At 47.4% G+C, this 25,319-nt stretch overlaps 1 protein-coding gene and 1 long non-coding RNA gene across 3 annotated transcripts in view; one reads left to right on the plus strand and one right to left on the minus strand.

Moving 5' to 3' along the window:
- Window positions 1–339: 339 nt before the first annotated feature.
- Window positions 340–25,319, plus strand: part of LOC135825950 (uncharacterized) — a 39,672-nt gene continuing 14,692 nt past the window's right edge. Inside the window, exons 1-2 of the long non-coding RNA XR_010555172.1 lie at window positions 340–968; window positions 4,475–4,540. This is a non-coding gene — a long non-coding RNA (uncharacterized LOC135825950). The remainder of the gene's footprint in view (window positions 969–4,474; window positions 4,541–25,319) is intronic.
- Window positions 21,418–24,557, minus strand: LOC135825586 (uncharacterized). 2 transcript variants are annotated; one of them, XM_065338194.1, is made up of 5 exons: window positions 24,186–24,557; window positions 23,690–23,992; window positions 22,847–23,494; window positions 22,544–22,768; window positions 21,418–22,393 (listed from the first exon to the last, which is right to left on the minus strand). In XM_065338194.1, exons 1-5 carry the CDS (start codon window positions 24,552–24,554, stop codon window positions 21,605–21,607), a joined length of 2,334 nt encoding a protein of 777 aa, XP_065194266.1. In that variant the 5' UTR covers window positions 24,555–24,557; the 3' UTR covers window positions 21,418–21,604. The 2 variants fall into 2 exon arrangements, with proteins under 2 accessions (XP_065194266.1, XP_065194267.1); XM_065338195.1 differs by lacking the exon at window positions 22,544–22,768.

Raw genomic sequence — 25,319 nt, forward strand, 5'->3', positions numbered from 1 at the left:
CAAGAAATCCTAATATTGAGTACTAATATAATAACGTGCCGAAAGCAGCGCCAAGGCTTATGCACCCCCTTCCTGGGATGGGGTTTTGTACTCTGCATGACGCAATGGAAATGCAAACGGGGTCTACTTATGTAGTACTTGTTTGAGTCGCGGGTCGTATTTTCTTGCCTCCTTGAATGAAGACGATGAAGTACACACACACACATGTGTAGATTATAATTTAGCGCCGGCGGTAGTCTGAATGAAAGCTGAAGTCAGTCGTTATTATGCTGCGATGATGCGAATCATAGGTGTATAAAAATAATCATGAATTTTTCTCCTGCCTGGATCCATGTTCTGGTTGGCTATCGACCTTGTGCTCCCTTGAGCCTTTTCACAGTTGGAACAAGGACAGCTCACCTGCCCTGGTAAATACTTTGGTGAATGAGTTACTTGTACGTCTACTCTGGATGTCCTCGAGATAGAGGACCCGACTATACCTACCCGGGACGCAACTGAGTTGCTCCTAGATTTTCTATCGATACCAAAGGAAAAGTCGTACTACTAGTATTGTGTAGAAATGTTGTATTGCCGAAGATAAAAGCAAGCCGAAAGGTAGTTGACGCAACAAATAACCATAGTCGTTTTTCCCCTGCCGTCCATGCAAGAAGACAGGGGTGAACAGCATGTTCCTTGCTTTGGAAGCCATTATCTCGCTCTGGTGTGGCATTCGATAAATTGGACGAAGACAGCGGCGTTCCTAGCGGAATTCAACCCGGTGAGTCCTTCGTCGGCATCGACTGGAAATGCGTCACGACATTTCGCCATTGGGCAGGACACAGTCATGACTCCCTAAGCACTTTGGAGGTTCCTGCCAATGACGGTTCGACAAAAAACGACCGCGACGATGTCAGGGGTCTAGTCACCATTGTGCTGGCGGAATGCGAACACTGAGAGGCACATGTCCCTGCGAACGACCTGGATGGCAGGTGAGCATGAGAACTATTATTAATTTGTTGATAAATGTTTGAAAATGAAGTAGGTCGATGTACTTCCTCGGCTTAGGTTGCGCTTAGGCCCCGGTCACACATGCACTTTTTTTGGCGGTTCCGCCAAAAGGTAACTTACGCTTCCGCCGTTGCCGAGGCAACGGCGGAGGCGTAAGTTAAGCTTTGGCGGAAAGTTTGGATTTCGCTACGCCAAAAAAATGCGAGCGGAGCCTCCGCTTTGGCGGATCTGCTTTGGCGGAACCTGCATGGTGATGGCTTTGGAGTTTGGTGTGCTACTTCTGCACTGAGTTCTGGTGTTGTTTGGTTGCCGTTTGGTATTCAGTTTTCATTTTGTTGTTCTTTGCCAATGAACTGTACGTTCTGGAGATCTCGCAAACAATACTGCATCATTATGAGTGGATAATTGGTGAGGGAATCCGTCTCCCAACTCATTGGCCCTGATCGCGGACGATCTCCAACTCTCTCCAAGCAATACGTCCACCAGAGTATGCAACACTAGGACTGCAACCAGGGAGTAGTAGAGTACTCTGCCACACCCTCACTGCAACTGCAGGCATCCACGCAGTCGCTGGGTCGATGATGAATCATGGAGGAGGCAACGGCACCCTGCTATAAAACTATTTGAATTTGATAGTGATGTAAACTAAACTAATATTCAAATACACCCGTGCTAGGCCGCAGTAAATGTGCCCCAAATCCACGAGTGTACTTGACAGGAGACATTCAGCAGCCTGTCAGCGATCCACAATAGCTCTACTTGTACAAGCGAAGGTCGCTTCAACTCGGACAAGAACATCTAAAATTTCATAGGACGTGCTGCATTTGCATTCTCTCCGCCAAAGCGGAGCGTTGAGGAGCACAGTAGTCTACATGTATGTGTGACCGCTGCATCGTGTGGTCCGCCAAAGCGGCTGCGCTAGGTCCGCTTTCCGCCTCCGCAAAAGCGGTGCAAGCTTTTCATGTGTGACTGCGGCCTTACACGACGACAAACACTTTCGAGAAAGGTTTCACGGTGAGCGAGAAAAGTACTATCGCGCTCACACAAGACTTTTATGCTTACAAGTATCACAGAGAGGGTAAAACAACCTATTTCCCTACTCTGTGGTGAAATTCGCCGGGCGCGCGGAGAAATGAAATATTCATCATGTGGATTGCCACCGAGTTTTTTCTTCGTTGTTGGAAAAGACGGCTCATGCAGGATGAATGACCATAATGCTGCACTGGTGTTTTTTTGGTTGTTGAGACTTCAAAGTCTTGAGGTCGCGTTCTTAGTGCATATATCTGACGAGATGAAGGAGGGATCGACTCGGCTAGTTTTGTTCTTCTCGCGAAGGAGAAGTCGGGGCATGCACCTCTGGCTGCACAGTGATTTCATCTCGCTCACGCAACAATGGCAACATTTGCTGCTGTACCAAGATGCTCGGTAGGCTGTCCAAGGCTTTTCGAAGACATTTGCTTCGGCGGATGCTAAGTATCCACGGAGTTCTCCACTACTCTGCGGTCTGAGTACTGGGCATCAACAAACTGACAGGCACTCGAGCAGAAAAAGCCGTAAAACAGTATGGTATTCATCAGACATTATGCATAAACGCTCAGCGATTATACTTTTATCGTTCCCCCCACCCCCCCCCCCCTCCCCCCCCCCCTCTGGAGTTTCCGAGCAAGAGTTCATGCTTTTCTCGGTACGATTATGATGTTCGTGGCACGCGACCTAATCACCATGGTCACTTACCTGTATCCGTCTTTTTGCGCATCGTGTGAGCGCAACCTAAGCAAAACTTTGTTGCATTTTGCAGTTCAGTCCAAAGCATTCTATGGCCACAAAAACGCCTTGCAGAGTGGAAAAAAGCAGCATTTGAGAGATACCGTTAGTTACAGGTGTCACACAGCTCGTTTCGAAGCAGTCCGGCTTGTCTCTTCAACTGGACGTGATGACGACTCACTCCCTGATGAGTCTGCATCATCGCTGACTGTCGCATCCAGCACTGCCAGCTTTTGCTCTGCAGCCTTTACAAGTTTCCGAGACACTAATTGATCGTGGAAATCGCCAAGTTTTTTTTTCGCTTGAACTGTGAGCTTGACGATCCCCACTGTGATGCTGGCAGTTGTTGTCTCAACCATTCTCCAGAATGCCATGGAAGGAGCCATATAGACGCAACCAAAGGCTCCTCATGTAGGCAGCGGGGTATTCGTGCCAGTACCCTTCCACAGCCTGCAGAAGCTCCTTCCGGGTTTCCTTTGCCACGAGTGACACATCTGTTTGAAGGCAGTGCAAGAACGCCAAGTCGTTGACGTTGAGATCGGGACTTTGCGCCGGCTGAACGAAAACCTGAATGTCAAATCCTTCTGCTTTCTCCTGCGCTGCAAACACACGTGCATTGGTTTTGGCTGTGTGCAGGCTCGCACAATTGTGCTGGTACAGCAGTGGCTGGGCAGATTCTGGTCACTTCTGCAAGCCACACGGTCTTTCAAACTGTTTCTCTTTTTTCGCACTTTTGTGTCATCCGCCTGGGTTTGTGTTCTGGTGACATCCTCTCAGGAAACGGCTACGCTTCGTTGATTTTTTCGAAAAGGACTCCATGCCCTTCGGAGGTTCAAATGCCTGCCAGAACAATGGATGACACCGTGGCTACCGTATGCCGGGGATAGATCACTGACATGTTTCTCTAATGCCAACATAAAGATTATGACACGAACACAAAAGAATGCAACGAAGTTTTGCATAACAGAGGAAGTAGACAAATATTCCTGTTAGCTCAATCTCTGGGCAACTATCAACAGTACATACCCCCCCCCCCCTCCCCTCCACCTAAGGCCTCGGTCACACCACGTGAAAAATGCTGCTCCAGCGTCTGGAGCATGAGTTTTCGTTGTCAACTGATGAAAATGCGGAAAATTTGAGCATCAGATGGAGCAGCGTCTCGCGCGAGCAAATCGAATGGATGGACACTGCATCACGACATTCTGTGCAGTGCTTTCACAGTCAAACGTGATTTACGTGCACTCCCCTAAAAATTTCGACCTAGGTTCAGCATGCACATAATGCATCATGACCATGAATAACAGGCACCTGCCATCCTATACAAATGCAGCCGTGCAACCCCCTAAGAGGGGAACCGGCTACGTCCCTGATTCACTAAGTTGCATAGGCAAATACATTTTACACCAAGTGATGTTCATGATCTCCTGACAGTTGGGTGGTGTACAGTCAGATCTCGCTAATCTGGTGCTCTTTTATCCGGCTCCCTCGCCATCTGGAAGAAAATCGTTGGTTACCGATTTACAGCATATTCCATGCATACATACAGTATGCGTGTTCGATTATCCCGTTCAATCTACTAACCAGATGTTTCTGTGTAAACGGACGTGTGCGGTTATGCGAGGTCTGACTGTACTGGCTAATGATGCTACACATCTGTGACATAATGCTGAACCATATCTTACAAGATCACTATTCTCATCATCTTTTCATCACTAAACTGCAGATGCTCGGCGGCTGCGGAAGGAATGATGCAAAGAATTTGGTGTGCTCTTTTGATGCAGGACAGCAGGTAAATCACAGTTGAATTCTTCTGTTCAATACTTGTGTGTGAATGCGTGTGTGTGGGGCGGGGGGGGGGGGGGGGGGTGTTTGTGCTGAGTGTTTTGCACGTTTGTGTGTGTGTGTGTGGGGGGGGGGTGAGTGTGTGGGTGCATGCGTGTGCAGACGTGTTTGGGTGTGTGCACATGGCCCTCGCAAGCACTGGAAGGATTGCGTTGTGTCCGATCTAAGAGTCCGTGGCCTCACCAAGGACTGGTATCCTATCGCCTGTAAATCCCGTGCTGACCGGCGGGCTATGTATGGGGAGAATGCGCCTCGGCCTGGCCCAGTGGTATGTACAGATTGCAATCAGTCATTCTCGCGCCCTGGAGATTTTGCTCGCCACAAATGTATGGTTGAGCGGGCCAAGCCGATTGCTGAGCAGCAAGGGGCTTGTCACGGTGGGGATTGTGGAAGTTGGTTTCGTAGCAAGGGTGGTCTAGCTGTTCACAGCTGTTCCGCTCCTCAGCCTCCCGAGCCCTGTCGAGCCTCTGCATAGGATGCCTGCTGTGCTGTGCGTGCTCGCTGCTTTCGGACTGCGCAAGGCCGCGGTCGTCACCGGTGCTCGAGGACTGGTCCCCGCACGACTTCCCAGCAGCATAATTCGTTAGCTCATGTATGCGTGTGTTCTCGCCGGCTCCATTTCCTCCACCATCTCCGGTGTCATCAGGCTGCGTGCTCCATGTTCCTCCCTGTTGCCCCTCCTGGGCCCAAGTGACCCCTGTGGCAGTGGCTCTACAGGCCAGGTGTGTATGTGTGTGTATATATGTAGGACTCAGTGACCAGTCAAGGCCCCGTGACCAATCACGGTCCCCGTGACCAATCACGGTCCCCGTGACCAGTCAAACAGTCACAAACCCCCCATGACCAGTCACAAATTAGTTTACCAGTCACAATGCCCCATGACCAGTCACAAATCACCATACATGTACATGTGTAAAGTACACAGTTCGTGACTGCTCGCAGGGTGCTTCGTACTGCAGGATTTGTTGTGGAAACTATAATTCCCTATGAGCGGTCACAGAATACAGTTGTGACCACTATAATTCCATGCGAACAGTTACATGCGGAATGTACAGTTGTGACCACTCTTTCTCTGTGAGTAGTCACAGGCAGAATATAGGTATTTCTGTATTACAAGAGAGATTGGAGGCTTTGTCAGAACTCTGAGTTTCACGTATTACTACGATCGTTAGGCAACTGATGGCTCCTAAACGGGCAGCCTGAACATTAGGGGGAGCAAGGTGGGAAATTCTGAGGGGTATCATAGGCGACGGGTATTATAGTGCAAGAGTCAGGTGCAGGCATGAAGTTGCCAAGTCTTCAGACTTGGGGCTATGCAGCAGCAGTTCCAGCGTGAATGACATAGAATAGAGCTGGGGACCGCACATGCCCACACCATTACACACACATACACCCACACTCTCTCCCTTTTCTCACATACACTCACACGCGCGCACACACACACACACTCATTCTCTAAATCTCTCTCACACACACGCACATATGTCATTCATTCTCTACATCACACACACACACACACACACACACACACACACACACACCTGGCCTGGTGTACAGCTACCAAATGCTTAGCCACGCCGTCCCCGAGACAGGGGGAGAGTAGAAGAGAGAGTTTGAGACACACACACACATCCACACACACACACACACACACACACACCTGGCCTGGTGTACAGCTGCCAAATGCTTGGCCACGCCGCCCCCGAGACAGGGGAGAGTAGAAGAGAGAGTTTGAGACACACACACACACACATACACACACACACATACACACATCCACACACACACACACATCCACACACACACACACACACACACACACACACACACACCTTTGACCTTTTGACGCCCATCGCCGGAGGCGATGATAGCAATGCTACGGCAGAAGCCATAGCAACTTGTGCTGGGATTGCACCATTCAACAGCTTGCAAGGCTGAAGAATTGACCGTCACTATTCAGCCTGGTCTACACCATACAGCTATTTGAAGTGACTTTTTCTGGCCAGTGAATCCCTATTTTTGGTCTTTTTTCTTTTTTCTTTTTTTTTCTTTTTTTCCCACACACACATCACACCACATAATCCGGCATGCACTGGCTGTTGGTAACCACCCAGGAGAATGAAAGAAAAGTCAGGAAGAGTCTGAGAAAGAGAAGAAAGACGTGTGTGACCATAATCGTCGGGAATCGAACCCGCAACCTATCGATTGGAAATCGCTGCACATACCACTGCACCATATGGGACACCCACACCCACACACACACACACACATCCACACACACACACACACACACACACACACACACATCCACGCACGCACACACAAACACACACACACACACACACACATTCTCTAAATCTCATTAGCCCCATCCCTCACACAAACAAGTCAACAAAGAGGCATCTTTGGATTGAGGAGTGCTGGTTTCGAAACAACTGGTTTGAAGCTCAAAGTAGAGCTGGTGTTAGCTCAGAGCAGAGCTGCTGTTAGCTCAGAGCAGAGCTGCTGTTAGCTCAAAGTAGAGCTGCTGTTAGCTCAAAGTAGAGCTGCGGTTAGCTCAAAGTAGAGCTGCTGTTAGCTCAAAGTAGAGCTGCGGTTAGCTCAAAGTAGAGCTGCTGTTAGCTCAAAGTAGAGCTGCTGTTAGCTCAAAGTAGAGCTGCTGTTAGCTCAAGGTAGAGCTGCTGTTAGCTCAAAGTAGAGCTGCTGTTAGCTCAAAGTAGAGCTGCGGTTAGCTCAAAGTAGAGCTGCGGTTAGCTCAAAGTAGAGCTGCTGTTAGCTCAAAGTAGAGCTGCGGTTAGCTCAAAGTAGAGCTGCTGTTAGCTCAAAGTAGAGCTGCTGTTAGCTCAAAGTAGAGCTGCTGTTAGCTCAACGTAGAGCTGCTGTTAGCTCAACGTAGAGCTGCAATGCTAAATGGATGTAATATAGCGCAAGGCAGAGCCGCAGCAAATAGCTAGATAACACCAGTTGTGAGAGTGGACCCGATTAGTGGGTACGATAATTATGATGGTGTGAATAAGTTGGATAGGGAGGGATGGTGGGAAAAGAAACACTGCTGAAGCACGATCCGTTGTCTGGAAGAGCACAACAGGGCAAGCAAGATTTGTTTTTCTTTTCCGCAAAATGGGCTGGTGCCATTTGTGATTACGCAGCAAAACAAAGCGCATGACGTCAGTCTTGAATGCAGTACAAAGCAATGCAGTGCAGTGTGTGCGCTAGTTCGGATTGTTGCTAACAAGTACTAGCACAGCTAGTACACCATTAGCCCCATCCCTCACACAAACAAGTCAACAAAGAGGCATCTTTGGATTGAGGAGTGCTGGTTTCGAAACAACTGGTTTGAAGCTCAAAGTAGAGCTGGTGTTAGCTCAGAGCAGAGCTGCTGTTAGCTCAGAGCAGAGCTGCTGTTAGCTCAAAGTAGAGCTGCTGTTAGCTCAAAGTAGAGCTGCGGTTAGCTCAAAGTAGAGCTGCTGTTAGCTCAAAGTAGAGCTGCGGTTAGCTCAAAGTAGAGCTGCTGTTAGCTCAAAGTAGAGCTGCTGTTAGCTCAAAGTAGAGCTGCTGTTAGCTCAAGGTAGAGCTGCTGTTAGCTCAAAGTAGAGCTGCTGTTAGCTCAAAGTAGAGCTGCGGTTAGCTCAAAGTAGAGCTGCGGTTAGCTCAAAGTAGAGCTGCTGTTAGCTCAAAGTAGAGCTGCGGTTAGCTCAAAGTAGAGCTGCTGTTAGCTCAAAGTAGAGCTGCTGTTAGCTCAAAGTAGAGCTGCTGTTAGCTCAACGTAGAGCTGCTGTTAGCTCAACGTAGAGCTGCAATGCTAAATGGATGTAATATAGCGCAAGGCAGAGCCGCAGCAAATAGCTAGATAACACCAGTTGTGAGAGTGGACCCATGAAACCAGCACTCCGTTAGCTAAGCACTATTGACGCACAGCAAGGGTCAATTTATGTCAGCACAGGCAAGCATTGCGCAGCTAGAGTTCAGTAGCTCATTACTCACCCGAGTTGGGGATCATGGCATCCATGGCACGGCAGCAAGCCGGGACGATAGCTGGCGCTTAGCGCTTGTTGTAGTCCGGATGTAGCATAGACACGCATCGCTCTTTCCACTGACCTGCCGCTCGGAAGAAGGAGTCGGGGCACTAGCCATAGCAGCGGTGGTGGCTGCACCAATGTAGACCGAATGCCCGGAGTAGTTCGACTGGGATGGTACACCGGCCGCAGCGACAAGAGACCATACTGTTACTGTGAATGACTGCCTGGTCAGCTGCTGTCTGTTCGAGAGTACGAACAAGAGTTGCTCTGGTCCCTCGCGACGAGTGACAAATGGGTAGCTAACAATGGCACGGACCGGGCAGTACGGCGGTACAAACGGGCCAATGTCACTAGTAACGCCTTTACCGAATGGGTCCGTCTTGGATGAAAGCAGGAAGAGTTGCAAGCGTCCGTCACCAGGGGAGCTAGTACAGCCCCGTGTGATGCCATTAGTGAATTCAGCACACCGAAGAAATCCAAAGAAACAGCATGGCGGCTTGGTAGAGCAGCTTGTCATGGCCATTCAGGATACTACTTTTCCGGCGTGCATCCGTCAGGTGTCGTAGGATTGGCATAGTTATAGGAAGGCGAGGGGTGAGTACAGCCGTACCATGGCATCGCTGGATGCCCTTCAACACCCTCTCCAGAAGCCACGCATCTACTAAGGGGCCGGCAAACCCATTCTCAAGGTGGGCTTTATGCACCGCACTCGCATACACAGATACAGTTCAGGGCACGCTGATCATAGTTCACGCATGAATGTGTGTCCAGGAACGATGACTCGGGCAGCAAAAGTGAGCTTCCCCAGGAGGGACTCGAGTTGACGCTGGCCGATGCTGCGCTCGCTGATAGTAGCCATGAGTGGCGCACGGATCTCGGACAGCTTGTCCTCTGGTAGCCGCAGTCTAGGAAAATACCAAGGTCAATGATGGTGATGGCCCTCGAGCTGGGATGGAGCAAAGAGGAGTGCCGAGATACGTGAATGCCCGGAGGGGGGGGTGGTGAGTTGCTGGTTGGCTGCAGCCAAACCAGTGGAGATATCGAGAAAGTCATCGAGGTAATGAAGCCGGTGATCTATAGCAAACTCGTGCTGCATGATCCAGTTGACTGCTGTGGCTACTGAGTCAAAGACGGCTGGGCTGGAGCGGAGGCCGAAAGGCAGAAAGCGCTCGTAGTAGTAGGAGCCTTCCCAGCGAAGTCCTGACGGCGGACTGGGATCTGCCGAAATGCACTGCGTACATCGAGCTTGGACAAATACACAGGCTGTGGGCATGACATGATAGTAGGAAGCGACGAGCGGGTTCTGGGCCAGGGGGCGCCCGGGTCCCAAAAAATGGGGTATTATTGAAAAATGGGGTACTAATAGTACCCCATTTTTGCGGTGAAAATTATTTTTGACCCGGTTTTTTTGCGGATAAAAATATGTGCCAGGGGGTGCCCCTACCTCAAAAAAAAAAAAAAAAGGGGGTATTATTGAAAATATGTATTGGGGTGTTATGCTCTACCCTAAACAATAAGGTAATATGGTGTCATGATTATGTAAGTATAAAAGGTGTGTTCTTGAATGATGATCCAGTCAGTTTCAAGTTGTTGTGGTGCAGTGAAAATGGATTCTGAATTTGAGATCCTGTATGCTTATGTTCGTTCAAAGAAGCAATGTGCGCTGGAGGAAAAGAAGAAGAAGAAGAAGAAGGAGATAGAGGAAAGTGAAGAAGTGTGTTATCATCGTGAAGAACAAGTTGAGCATGCTGGTCATAGAGTTTGTTCTCAGTGTGGATTGGTAATGGCTGACATTTACATGCCCGAGGTAAAGTGGAGAGAGCGTTGTACTAGCATAAAGACCTACACGGATTCCGATCGCATTCAAGGTGTGAATCGTCATCTTGTACATTTTCTCAACAAGATCGACTTCACTTTACCGCATGCACAGTTTCACCCTGTTCAAGAGGCACTGCAAGCAATGAAGAAGTCCAGCAGCTATAAAAGCATGAACTATGCAATAGCATTATCGTGTATACTTCATGAGGATCATGATGCAGTGCGCACACTGCGTTCTTCTTTACCGCGCAGTAATGTATCATGGTTGAGAAGCAGCCGCATTACACAACCTCTTCCATCATGTTTTCCACTGATGTTTCTTCTACATCTCATGGAACACATCAAGGGTCCTCTGTCCGCTAGACAGCTGAACACTCTGAAAGTTAATTTGTCCTTGATGTCACCTGCAGACCTGTCCATGATGCATCTTCTAATAGATGCCTATTGTTGGCATGACTACAGTCTGGAATATTTAGTAGATCACGTGACCTCTCTCCCACCTGATCTTGCCAACATACTCTATCAATTTACCAAGACTGCAGTACGTCATCAATGTTAGCAATGCGTTGGAGATTTACACTCTCGGGAACCTGTTCTGAGACATGGTCGAGACACGTTCAGTCATGACCGAGACATGTTCCGACAGGTCAAGTGCAAGTCGTGCTGTGATTGGTTAAATCTTATCATCTGCTCACCGTGTCCTCTGATTGGTTGATTCTTGAACAATTTCACCGTGTTCTCCAAGGTCGTCACCTCCCATAGGATGTTATTTCAAACTCGGCGGCGGTCAAAAGGGTATATATGTGCAAGCACAGTCCTCCATTCACTCACAACTGCCTTTGTTGTTTCGTTGCTCAAGCCTTCTCTCTCTCTCTCTCTCCCTCTGGATCTCACTGGATCTCTCGTGACTGATATCATGATGGCCACTGATGCTGTTGTTGCTGGTGAAGATGTTGTGGACTGTTTGGGTATTGACCCGTTCGCTATCAAGACGATAAAGAAACCCGGTCTCTACAAGCGACGTGCTAGCCGTAATCCGAATCTGGAGCCTCTGCCTAAGATCAAGATGCCATCTCCTCGTCCTACCATACTACCAGGTGTCGCCACCATTATTACGGATGGGGCAGCAGAGTGTGTTCAAGCAATGTACAGCAAGACCGCCCACGACTATCATGTTGCTCCTGGCACCGATTTCTACTATACGCGCGGTGATTTACCGGGCATGCTTGTCAATGGCACGGTATGTGAAGGACGCTTTGGTCAACTTAAGCTGTACGTCCAGGCTTCACAAGACGATCTCATTCAATTCTTCCTGAAGACCTCAACACCTTTGAGACGTGCCGTGAGATCTCCACATATCAACAGGATACGGAGTAACATCTTCCCTGCAATGTACCAAGGGAAGAGTGTGACTGCTTTGTATCTCAAGCCAACCAAGGGTGTGCCCAACTTCCCGATGAACGAAGAGTGTCAGCTCTATCTGCATCCTTCCACTATATCTTTCAACAGGGAGAAGTGCGAATTCAAGGCATGGCTTTCGGCAATCCCCCTGATGTTTGTAGACTCACGGCTTTGTGAAAGGGATCACGACACCGTGCAAGACCTTCCCGAGGCTGAATTGACTCGACTGGTGATTGCATTCCTCAAGAAGTGGAGCACTGCTGACAACGTGACTGCTGACATTGCGTTTGACACAACGGTGGCGGCGGCAGCGTCTCTCCCTGACACCCTACCGGACAATTCACTGGACTTGAATCTGCTAAATGCTTAGTCTATCTTACCACATTGATTGATCAGAAAGACTTTATATCCTAACCCTTTTTTTTTTTTTTTTTTTTTTTTTCATGCTCTCTCACTCTCTCTCTCTCTCTCTCTCTCTCTCTCTCTCTCTCTCTCTCTCTCTTGCTAACATATCATCGCTTCATTAGATTACCACTAGCACACATGAGTATCATAATGATTTATTTGAGAAAGAAAATATTTCCTATCATAATTAGAACAGTGTGTGTGTGTGTGTGTGTGTGTGTGTGTGTGTGAAGATGGCGTACTGGGCTACGCATTTCCATAGGAGTGATGGGGAGGAGACTTCCCTCAAGCACATGCAAAGCATGCGGAATGATATTACCGAAATACAATCAGTTGTGGGGAACGATGACACCGAAAACACCTTGGTTCATGATGTGGAGAAACTGAAAGAGGTGAAAGCCGATGAGAGCAAAGTGGAAGATGTGGAAAACAGATCTACGCGCTACACAGATCAAGCCATAGCAGCTGATGAGCTGCACGTGAAAACAGATGGATCCGTGTCCATGGATGCTAACCTCAACATGAACGAGCATTCCATCTGTAATTTGGCGTACGATGATAGTTCTTTGACATGTGCTGTCCCTGCCGGTTGGGTCAAGAATGAAATCCAACAAGCATCATCGAGATTGCAAACTGGTATGGACACTGTGCGCAAGATGAAAGGACCTCGTGGTGATCGGGGATTGGGATGGCTTAGCGGAGGTGGCATGCCACTGAACTCTGTAGGGAGAAATGGTGACTTCTATCTCGATGCAACCACGCTCATCGTGTACAAGAAATTCAGCTCGAAATGGAAGGCGTTTGGTCGGCTTCATGGATCAAGAGGTGAAGCTGGTCCACGTGGAGAACGTGGATTGACCGGTCCTGAAGGTGAGACTGGACCTAGAGGAGCTGATGGGCAAGGCGGTGAACGCGGTCAAAAAGGTGATCAAGGAATACCTGGTCCAGAAGGTCCCAGAGGTGAAGTTGGACCACGTGGAGAACGTGGATTGGTCGGGCCTGAAGGTGAGATTGGACCTAGAGGAGAAGATGGACAAGACGGCCCACAAGGTGAACGTGGTGTGCAAGGTGATCAAGGAACCACAGGTCCCATGGGTCCCCAAGGAACCATCGGTCCAACCGGTCCTCCAGGAAACAGAGGTCCCGTGGGTCTCCAAGGAATCATCGGCCCCATAGGTCCTCAAGGAACCAGAGGCCCCATGGGTCCGCAATCAAATCAGAACCTATCCGATCCGTTTCATCTACTACCTCTCATTCGGAGAAACGCCTACCTCTACATATACTCTCATCCTAGCAGATTTGAATCCGTCACCAGGGTGAGCAGAAACAGATACAGAGGGATAAATCTCGTTGACATGAAGGACAAGAGAATCAACGTGAACAGCATCGACATGTTCCGAGACGATCACTTCTACCTCAACATTACACAACCCAGCCAAGTTTCCATTAGAGAACGATTCGTCAATCTGTTTCACGACAACATGTCTTTTGCAATGTTCCAAGTAATTCAAGTGGACGCACCTGACCCTAGAAACATGGCATTGAAGGCATTCGATATCGATACTGTCGGAAATTTCAGCTTGGATAGTTTGTACGTGTTGTTCACTGCCACCCACATAAGCGGCAACTACTTCACGCGTCCCGGCCATTCATCATTCAACATACCCGTTTCGTCTGTAGTCAGCCAATTATCGGCGGCTTTGGATAAACCTGTGTCGAGTATGACGAATCTCTTGGGTACAAAGTGTGTCATAAGTTACGCTCGGAATTCAGAAGGCCTATTCACTCTATACGTAAACTCCATTTTGATACATTCCAACTTAGACACTGTCCCATTTTCCAGGACCAATGGAATCGAAGATTGCAATTATAGCATTGGTGGTACTCAATTCTTCAACGGCACTTCATCAAAGTTGTTCTGTCATTTGCACTTTGCAGAGAGTTTATCTTCTCACACAGTCCAGCGCATCCACACAGAACTCATGGCACACTACGATATATGAAAGTGCTACTTTGATTGTACATAATATATAGCACACATGCTACACTACATTCTTGAGATGAAAATGAAAAATAAAACCTATCTATAGTGAGTGTCATCACAACACCAGAATGTCTGTGATATTGACAGTGGCGAACAACACGTCGGGCGTGAGCAGGGGATTGCACAAACCGAACTTTACTCTAAATGTGAAGGAGCTCGATACGCGTGATAAAGTCCTGCATGTTGAATCGGCTCAGTTTGAAGTACACTTTGAGAACATAGACGAGGCAACGAACAAACTCTATGTGGTACATGGTGTAGAAGAAGAAGAAGAAGAAGAGGATAGACTTTCCATCAAGACGGGAACATACAGCGATGTAGACGATTTGGTGTCTATTATCAATGCCACTCTGAAACGAGCAGGACACGGAGACATTGTGTTTTCCTACTCTCGTCACACCAGTCGCATAAGTGTCTCGGTACCCAGGAATAAACGGTGCTTGTTGAAGAAGGACTCACCCGCATTGGTGCTGGGTGTGGGCACTATTCTCAAGCCATACACGATCGAGGGATCTCACACGTTCCCGTTCGCTGTGGATCTGACGAAAGGCAGAAGACTTGTCCTGCTCTACACCGACCTCATTGGACCTGCTGTGGAGTACGAAGACAATACTGATTCGAGGGTGCTGAAGACTTTTCTTATTCAAACCCTCAACGGTTTGAATAACTACGTGTTCGGGAAAGAAGACAAACGACTGCTGATTCCACACGAAAACGTGACTAGCATTTCGTTCTGGTTGAAATTCAACACCGGTGAACACATTACTTCCGGATATCCCGTCTACCTTGATCTTCGGATCACCAACACAACTACTTAGATGGATCTTCCAGATGTTCGTGTCCGTCACGTGCGTGACATGGTGGAGGATATAGCAAAACGAAAGAAATTGGAGAGCGAAAAGGTGCGTTGCCGGGAGAAGTACGTGATTTACAACACTGCAATCTTGTCCTTTCTCATACTCATTCAAACCATTCTCAACATTCTTCAAGGGAGTGGTGCCGTATCTGGAGAACATCGCATTCGAATCATCGCCATCAGTAGCACGATTATCGGCGTGATCATGGCATGCATTGGTAAACACGTTCTCGACACCAAACGTCAACTTATCACGTGTATCGAACAACTGCAGCAGATGGAGAGAGCTGAAGACTCGTTCATGTTGGAATTGGGCATTACTCTTGAAGATGGGAAGCTCACTAACGAGGAGCATCAACGATTGATATCGATGATGAACGACTTTCGCAAGACACTGGATATTGGATCTTTGAAAAAAATTCACCCCTTTTATAATGTGACTCGCAAGAATGGCACAGGAGATATACTCACCACAAGCTCCGGAGTCCTTCACGGGACTCCTGACCAACACGAAGATCGTTCAGAAGAACATCCTCGACAGGACGGAGAAGAAACTCTCGTTGCTTGAGGGTAGACGCGGAGTACGACTCTTTTCCACAGCAGATCGATCACCACCATCCCTGAACAATGAACTAGACATCTCGTCGCCGAATTTCATTGCTCTGGGGGAGAGCTATTTCATCGTGAAAATGCGCTATAGTGTCAAAAACAATCTCAATAACCAGCCTGGAGACTACACGCGATGGGTGTGCACCACGTCACCAGCCTTTTCGTGGTTCAAGAACATTCGAGTGGAGATCAACGGAACAGAGGTCACGCAATCGAGTAAAGTTGCCGACATGCAAATGGTTCAGCATATCCTCAGTCTAATGGAAAGCAGCAGCGAACGCCTTCAGTACGTGGACTCGGATCTCTACGGTCTACAGAAACTGGATCCGCAAAGAGCATTGAGAGGTGTGGATTTATCGCCCTATCAACTTGGTGTGAAGCGTAAGCATGGCTATGCCTTCGAAACAAACGCTGCAAACGCTAATGCAGCACAAGCACCGGATTTCGTCGATGATTTCACACTCAGGCGTGCACCCACCGTCGAGCTTGTCACCAACGAAGGCTTCTCCAACACGGTTCAGGAAAATGCACTTCGTGCAGCTGTTGGACGGTTTCAGTACAAGCTGAGACCCTTCCTACCGTTTTTCAATCAGGACGATGCTTGGTTACCCCCGGGTACACAGGTGAAGCTTCGCTTTGATCTGCCACAATCCGAGCTTTCCAGATACATCATGCTTAGCGATCAAGGCGGTGGTGCCAACAGTGCTCTGAGCGTCGGTGATATTGAGATCGATCTACTCCAATTGGACTTTGTGTACACTACCTATCGCATGGAACCCAATCTCACCGATCGTGTACGCCTTCCCAAACAACTCTATTTCCACACGTGGTGCCCTCGTCTCATACAAAAGAGCATTTCAGATGATGCTGGTACACTGGAACTGCTTCACAATGCGGACATTCCACGCAGGATGATCCTGTTCTTCACAGATTTGACGCATGGTACACAGCCAGCATTGGCTGGAGGTGAAGCATCGCATTCTTCGAACAGACTGGCCATGATTCATGCAAATCTCAGTCAACTTCGTGTCACTGTCAACGACCAGACGCTCTTTGACAACCCGCTCAAGTTCCAGTGGGATGTGAGTCGTAATACTGAAGGGCAATACTTCTACGATTACAACAAATCCTCCTACCTGCGTGGCTACAATCTGGTTCAAGACTTTTTCGGCAAGACGTATGGAACGCAAATCCCCATCACCGCTGCAGATTACTGCAATCACTACTTTTTGGTGCCTATCAACTTGAATCTGGATCGGACCACAGACAATCCAAGATCGAGAGGAAATCTGTCCATCGACTATCAATTTAGCGACGTGACAAACGCCCCCGTGAGGAGACCTAGCGAAAATGGCGCCTCGATCAAAGTCAACCTTCTCTGCATGGACAAGTACTTGTACACCATGAGCAAAGATGAAGGTATCAAAGCCGAAGTTGTATGAATTAATTCCGACCTAGTAGTAAAAGGGCATCATGGAAGGTGGTGACCTGGAGACCAGACATCGTGTCTACGGTGGTGATTTGAAAACATCGAGTCGACAACACGGTGGATTCTTCTGGAAAAAGAGCTTCTGGAAAAACCTAATCGGTGCTGGACCGGATGAGATGGAAAAACAGATGGCGGAACCCACGACAAAACAAGATGCAATGCAACGCGGTGGACTTGGACCCCTGGCTGCCATGGCAGGAATGACACTTCTTCCCATGCTTTTGGGGAGAGGAGAGTCCGGAGACATTGTGGAAACGCAAATGAAAACAGCTTACAACCCTGCCATGCACCGAGGAGGTCTAGCCATTCCACCAGGATTAGCCGCCAAGGCCATACCACTCCTGACGAACCTGGCTGCTCCCTTGGCCATGGGTACCATGGCATCACTGGGTGACAACGTAATGGATAAAATATTCGGCAGAGGAGTAAGGAAGGGAAGCTCAGCAGGTGCCATGAAGCGCACTAAAAGTCGTCGTCGTCGGCATGCACCGAAGAAGATTCGTCAACGAGCATCTCGAAAAACCAAGAAACCAGCTCGTCAAGTTCGCTCCAAAGGCCGCAGGGCACGAGGAATAAAGAAACAAGGAAGGGTATTGTTAAAAAAACTAGGACATCGTGCCCTCGACGAAGCTTCATCGTTCCTGTCTGCACCTCGTAGATCCCTAACCCGTCCTGAAACTCCATTTGCTCAAAAAATTCGACAGAACATTAACAGTGCAGGACCGTCTTCTATGAGTTCCGCTCACATCGGTCCATCCTACAACATCTGATCATGGACTTTATCTCGCTCCTTGGACAGGAAATCGGGAGGAAGAAAAAGACTAGTCCCGTAAGGAACGACGATGTTCCGACCACGGCCACTGCTCGACACGGGCTGCACATTCCTGGTCTTCAGTTCGAGTCTAAGGATTGGTTCACGGAAATCATTCCTGCTCTGAAATCCTGGGGTCAAAACGTATTGTTTCTGGGACAGAGCAACATGGGTAAATCCTACTTTCTCATCAAGCTCCTGAAACGTGTGCAACCTGAGCGTATAGTTGTCATCTCCAACACGCCGGCCGATCAGTATCGTCTCCCAAGCCTCAAATCCTTCAAGCATTACAGCACCATGCCCGAGTGTATCGAAGACATGGATCTCCAGCCTAACACCTATGTGATCATTGATGACATCAGAGTGATGGGTTTGAAGCACGGCAGTCAAAGAGAGTGTCTCTACAAGTTCTTCACCATGTACAGTCATCATCATAAGTTGAACGTGTTCTTTCTCTCTCAGAGCTTTGATAACATTAAGGACATGAAGATCAATGCAAACTTTATGTATCTATTTCGCTTCACTGATAAAAGCAATATCAAGCGTTATCTCAATACTCTGTTTGGTGGTCTGTGCACGAAGTCATCCATTATCTTTAGATTGTATGAGAAGTTATTGGCGGTGTGTCGCAGACCTATCCTAACCATTGATTGCTCTTCTAATCAGTACTACACGTATTGCGAAGACACTGCATTAAAGGTGACTTTTGAATAAAAACCTCGTTGATGTGCGTGTTTAGCCGAAAAGTTAGCCGAAAAGTTAGCCGAAAAGTTAGCCGAAAAGTTAGCCGAAAAGTTAGCCGAAAAGTTAGCCGAAACATTGAAAAAAAATTCCAATAATGAATAAGAATGGAGCATCTTACGGTGAAATTCTCAAATGGGCTACCGAGCAGTATACAGAGGGTGGGGTCCAGAAAGGGATCCTTCTCGATACCCAAGCGTAAAAGGTTGCAAACCTTGCAGTTTATGTCGAAACATCCTCAACACATCCTCAAGAAGAGAGTAAATTCGTGGGAAGTTCTCGGTATACCACCACTCATGCGGCAAAAAGGAGGTAATAACTACAATACCTACTTGAAAAGCGTCAAGAAAGTTCTTTCCCAAGTGCCAGATCACAGTTTGAGCACCTCCACCCTGTTGGAACTGCAAGCTGATCCGCGAGTAAAGCGTCTATATGACACCCACTTCAAAAACAATCCCGATCACATCAGTTACCCGTCTGTGAGAAATGTGATTGCATCCAACATACTCAACTATGATTCCACTACCGATCAAGTTCGCGATTCCGTTGCAGATGTCAGGAAGAAGAGAAAGGCACCTTTAACATCAGTGCCTTTCAATCTATTACAAGACCACGAATTTGACCGATGGATCCTACAAATCCTGGACAGTTTCCTCCGACATACAAATATACCGGCAACCTTTTTGAAGAGCAACTATTTCACAAGCCGATCACAACTGCTGCAACTCTACGATGAAGATCGACTGAGGTTCAGGAGTCGGGTGGAAGCGGCTGCGGATGCCCTGAAGACGCAGACGATGAACGACTACACTACTCTGGTCAACGAGACGAATCGCATCTACATGTCCAGGTACCCGTTTGCAACCATAGCGGGTGCGGTGGGAATCCACAAACATGTCGATGGATTCCTTCGATCAGAACGAAAGATTCATGAACTAGCCACCCTAGTGCTAGCTGTACCAGGATCGCAGCTCAAGTTTCAAGATCTCAACGATATGACTTCTACGTATGGTAGAACAACTGAAGCAAAATTGATCCATCCCGAGCATTTCATGATCAGAGCACAAAAGGTGATGGTGGACGATGCATCATTCATTCAAGAGGTTCTGAAGGATAAAAGCAGGATCACTCGTATCATCAAGGATATCCTGAGTGGACGTTCAATGTGATCACGTGCGCGAAAATTTTCAGGCTATGATCAAGAATGGACTACCCTCTCAGCAGTGCCGACATCAAAGGAAGATTGAATGGTGTTGGAGGGTTCGTGGGGTGTACAAGTTACGATCTCTTACCACCCTTGAACAATGGAGACTTTTGTATCGTCAACACCGACAACGTTCTACCGGTGTACGATGCACCGGAAGGTGGACATCATTGGTTGACCGTGTGTCGCGAGCAAAACGTGATCCTGGTTTTTGACAGTTTCGGACGCAGTCTATACACTATGGAGCAAGATTACACTGAACCTGCACTGTGCGATTTCTTTAAAGAAGCCTATGTAGACTGTAAGATCATCACCAACACCCAAGCCGTTCAAGACAGAAGCACAGCAGTATGTGGATGGTATGCCATATTGATGGGAAAGCTATTTTCCAAATATGGTCTGGATGAAGCACTTCGAATTTTCCGAAGAGTCTTCGATGAGGATGAAAAGCTGGAAAACGATCAACTGGTTCTCAGTTTAGGTGCCTTGCGAGGTGGTGGAGCCTTGTGGGATACGAAAGTGCAAAAAGCACTTCATGATGGAAGACAGAAGAAGAAGTCGCAGTCCACACCATTCCACACGCAACTGGCTAACGAATTGCACAAACCCAGACGAGTGCATTTCAAAAGACGCAAGGTGAAGAGCAGGTCTGTGGATCACATCTGGAGTGCCGATCTAGTGGATATGCAACGGTTTGCCCGAAGCAACAAGAACTACAAATTCCTGCTGACCGTCATCGATCTGTACAGTCGCTATGCCTGGGCAGTACCCCTGAAAACCAAAACTGGCTCTGCTGTCAGGGATGCATTCGACCTGATCCTGAAAACATCGAACAGGGTACCACAAAAACTATGGGTAGACGAAGGCAAGGAGTTCTACAATGCAACAATGAAGCAATGGGTCAAGGATCACAACATCATCATGTACAGCACCCACAACGAAGGAAAAGCCGTGGTGGTGGAACGCTTCAATAGAACACTGAAAGGCAGAATGTGGCGCCATTTCACGGAGAAAGCTACGACACAGTATCTTGACGTCCTTCCTCAGCTTATGGTCAAGTACAACAACTTGAAACATCGCAGTATCGGCATGAGTCCCACGAAAGCTTCTCTTGATGGAAAACCAAAAGATGCAGACGTACACTCGAAGCAATCACCAGCTAAATTCAAAGTGGGTGATGATGTGCGTTTGACTGTGGCTAAACGTCATTTCGAGAAAGGGTACACGCCCAACTGGACAGAGGAAGTGTTCGTGGTAAACGATGTCCTACCCACTGTACCCCACACCTATCGTGTTCAAGACCTGATGGGAGAAGTCATTCAAGGACAGTTCTATGGAGCTGAGCTACAACATGCCAGACACACAGGATTGAGATTCGATAAGGTGTTGAAATACAACAAGAACAGTCGGCTCGTCAAATGGAAGGGTTATCAAGACGAAAAATTCCATACCTGGTTAACAAAGAAGGATGTGAATGATCTCAAAAAGTATTAGCATTTCATATGTACAATGTAGCTCATGCTTTGGATTAACGTGAATATTATGAATCGCATAGTATTTACAATGTATTTCATGAGAAGATATGACATATGCTCTAGTATGTGTGGAAATCCCTCAGTGCTTTGGAATATCCTTGTGTCCGAATGCCAGGGTGTTGATACCATCCTCCAGAATGTAACGCTTACTGTCGAATCCACAGAGGGCAATCTTGTGTAGCTCCTCTCCGTGAATGCAATGTCGTCGACTTCGAAGAACATTCATTGTTCTCTTCAGCTGAGACTCCTCGACGAGACATGTTCGATAATCATCGACGGTTATGGTGTTTTTCAACACGCTTCTCTGCACACCTTTGGCACGCTTGCCATTGTCGTCGTTGTCTTCACAGCGGTATGCGTACATCTTGCTCCGCAAACCAATGAACTCCTTGATGGGTTTGCCACCTAGTTCGTCCTTGAACTTCCCTACCACCTTCTTGTTGACCGTGCTGTACAGGTGGTGGGATGGTGAATAGTTGGATGTGTCATAGGCTGTTATGTTGTTTGACATATCGGTGTACAGATCATCCGTTTGAATATGTACGATCAGACTATCAGTATCAGTGTAGAGCAAACGTACATTTTGTCCATAGCGGGGTAGGAGAACTTCATAGTAAAAGGAATACATCAAGTGCTTCGACAGATCGAGGATGGCTGTACCCACATAAATGGGTTTATTGAGAGTCACCTTTGTCTTGGCAAACTCGATTGCTATCAGATCGTTCTCAAAGGCTACACTGCGGATGTACGAAGGTTTGTTGATGCTTTTCTGGAGACGTGGTTTTTCATCCTGTTCACGAATGAGCTTGATGTTTACTCTGTTTCGAACGTTTTCCATGGTCTTGCCATATACAGCATTGTTCATCAACTACGATAAACAGGCATACAAAGAAAAGCCAAGAAAAACAACAATAAGAAAACTGTTATCTTCAGGTCATTCACACTTCCAGTACATACTAGATCCCACACTATCGCTAAATACACACACACACACACACACATGATGTGGAGTACCCACCTTATAGAAGTCTTTCTCGAAATCAGAAGTTGATAGCTTTCTCAGGTCAGTATTAGTGTCGATGTATGGCTTCATCCATGGGTGTTGTGTGAAGGAGAGCACACGATGCACATCTGTAATCTCCACACCCAAGGACACATACTGCTGCAAGTTTCTGTAGTGCAGAACATAGTGCTCTTTCGGTAGTAGATTTGGTACCAGTTTCTTCGCTTCCAAACCGGTCACCTACAAGAGTACAGTATAGATATACACAAACCTTAGAAGATTAATACAAGCATATCCACCAGATAGACCATGACTTACCATTAGTTTCTCTGCCATGTGGGTCTGATATGGAGAAAGCATATCTCGTGTCACCTTCATCTTCTCAGGAGCCAACGGATAGTCATTCATCATGTCATGCACACCATCTGGAATCCTTAAATCGCACTCCACCATGTATCCCGTCGAAGAGTCCATTGGATGATCGAGTACCGTCTCCAGAAGATCATCCGTCACTGCTTCAAAGCAGAAGTCCGACACGGGCAAGGGTTGAGACATGGCCCATCCATATAGATTGTTCGCATCTAAATATTGGATGAAGCTTGACGGCTCGTCTGGATTGTACTCCGATAGATATCTGTTGTTGGCGGTGGCGTGTCTAGCGGACACCATGCTTATGCCACCTCTTTTGCCATGCTCAATGAAGTTGAACATGTCAATGTCGGAAATGAGATGAAGGGACACCTTCGTCATTTTCAGCAGCGAATCCCAGGCAAATTCCGGTAAGGTGAGGTAATTAGCGGGATCCAATCCATAGGTTGCGTGAGCAGTTCTTCTGAAGTTTTCGAAAACGTCAGCCAACAGCAGCACATCAGTCTCCAGGTAGAGGTCGTGATAGTCTCCTAGATCTTCACAGTCAAACGCAGTCCATACTGTTTGCGCATAGGCATAGTCTTCATCACTGATACCCTAGGGAATAGAAAATGTACACCAAAAAGAAAAACAAATCAACGAACTTATTTTAGTAGTTCGCCCACACAATCAATTATTTAGTATGAAGCTGCAGGAAGCGTTCAAACACATTTTGTCTTATTTTAGTACTTCGAAGTAAGATGGTGAAAAAAGAAAGAGAGAAAGATCTACTATATCTATCACACTACTCACCGTGTTCGTTAGCGTTGAGTGGAATGCATCCTTGGGTGGTAGACGCGTTTCTTCGAATTGGTCGTACGACCCCATATATTCATACGGGTAGACACCCTTTCGTGTCAACAGTTTGCGTTCATCCTCGTCTGGAAATCGTGCGGATAGAAGGGCGAATGCATCTGGTGGTGTGGCCGAAACCAACCGGTCTAGGGAGGTGTTCAAGAATGCCAGGCTGTCGATGAACTGGAACTGTCTCCATCCGAATGTGACATATTTTTCACTGTTGATGGGAATCACTTTGATAGCACCGAGACGCTTGGTCTGAGAAGAAGAAAGAAAAAGAGGAGACACAGTTTTAAGGTGCAGCTGTAAAGATGAATATCAATCATATAAACGTGAATATGAGTACCAACATAGTAATGATCTTCCTTCTTAGAAAAACATCATGATCCACGCACACGCACACACACACACACACACACACACACACACACACCACGCATATGTAACGTACCCGTTCTTGTCCTTTCTCGTTCACATACGTAATCTCATCAGTGGATGTTCTCCCAATGGCAGATATGATGTGATGAGAATCGTATCCCTTCAAGTTATGAAAGATCACAGGAATCTTGATCTTGAACGGCTCAATCCGCATGTTCAGGTTACAATGGTTGTGTGCTGCACCACGGTAAGCACCGGTGATGTGACAGTGGTCACGTACACGATCGCTACCCAACGCTTCACCACAGATCCAACAGGAGACTACCGTTTCAAATTCACGTTGCTGACTTTCTGAAATGATCATTTGACCAGCATTACATGCTAGAAGCTCATCACGGATAGTCTCCTCCTCTTGCTCAAGTGACAGCAGAAAACAGAACATAGAATCTTCTCCACGGTAGAAGAATCGGTTCGTGACGACGCCATCAGATCGTACTACAATGTACGAACAGGAACAGGCTACATGCTTGTTCTTTTGGAATGTCGAATGACCGATTTTCTTGACAGCGGACAGAGGTTCTATGAAGGCCTCACAATCGGCATAGATCACCTGCATTTGAGAGAGAGAGAGAGAGAGAGAGAGAGAGAAGTAGGAATAGCAGCAGGGACAACACCGAGTAAAACAGCGGAAAAGACAGATAGAGAATTAGGAATAGCTGCAGAGACAACACCGAGTAAAACAGCAGAAAGGTGAACAATCAGAGTCAAGAAACATGTGCAGGAAAGAAAAGAAAAGAAAAAAAAAAAAAAAAAAAAAAAAACAGACCACAGTGTGTTCACCTTGATTAAGTGTTCTACTTACAAATGGGGCTTGAAGCTGCTTGTTCACATTCCTGAACATCACTCTATCACCAGCCTTTGGCATCTCCACCGTAGCTTCAGGATGTTCACTGCAGTACATCATATGATTATTCAATGCCTTCTCCGTGACGTGTGTTGAGAGACATCTGAAGCAGACAAAATGTGCTCGACGTGCTCCAGTAGCAACAAGACGACTGAATGACTTTATCCACACCCAGTGCTGCACCTCCACGTCATTGCGTTCGTCTTGGATGAGCAATATATTGATGGCGGTCTGCGGTTGCTGAGAAATTCTTAACGGATATATGACTTTCTCTTCATATCCGAAGACGTTGATGTAAAGACC

Source organism: Sycon ciliatum, chromosome 10, assembly GCF_964019385.1.
Source record: "Sycon ciliatum chromosome 10, ocSycCili1.1, whole genome shotgun sequence".
Classification (NCBI taxonomy): Eukaryota; Metazoa; Porifera; class Calcarea; order Leucosolenida; family Sycettidae; genus Sycon; species Sycon ciliatum.

Excerpts from the sequence above, each read along its gene's own strand:
- LOC135825586 (XM_065338194.1), bottom strand. The coding sequence starts at position 24,554 with ATGTTCTGTTTTCTGCTGTCACTTGAGCAAGAGGAGGAGACTATCCGT. Across the intron at positions 23,993-24,185 it reads ACGAGAAAGGACAAGAACGG|ACCAAGCGTCTCGGTGCTAT; the intron begins GTACGTTACATA and ends TCTTCTTCTCAG. Across the intron at positions 22,394-22,543 it reads TCGAGAAAGACTTCTATAAG|TTGATGAACAATGCTGTATA; the intron begins GTGGGTACTCCA and ends TGTTTATCGTAG.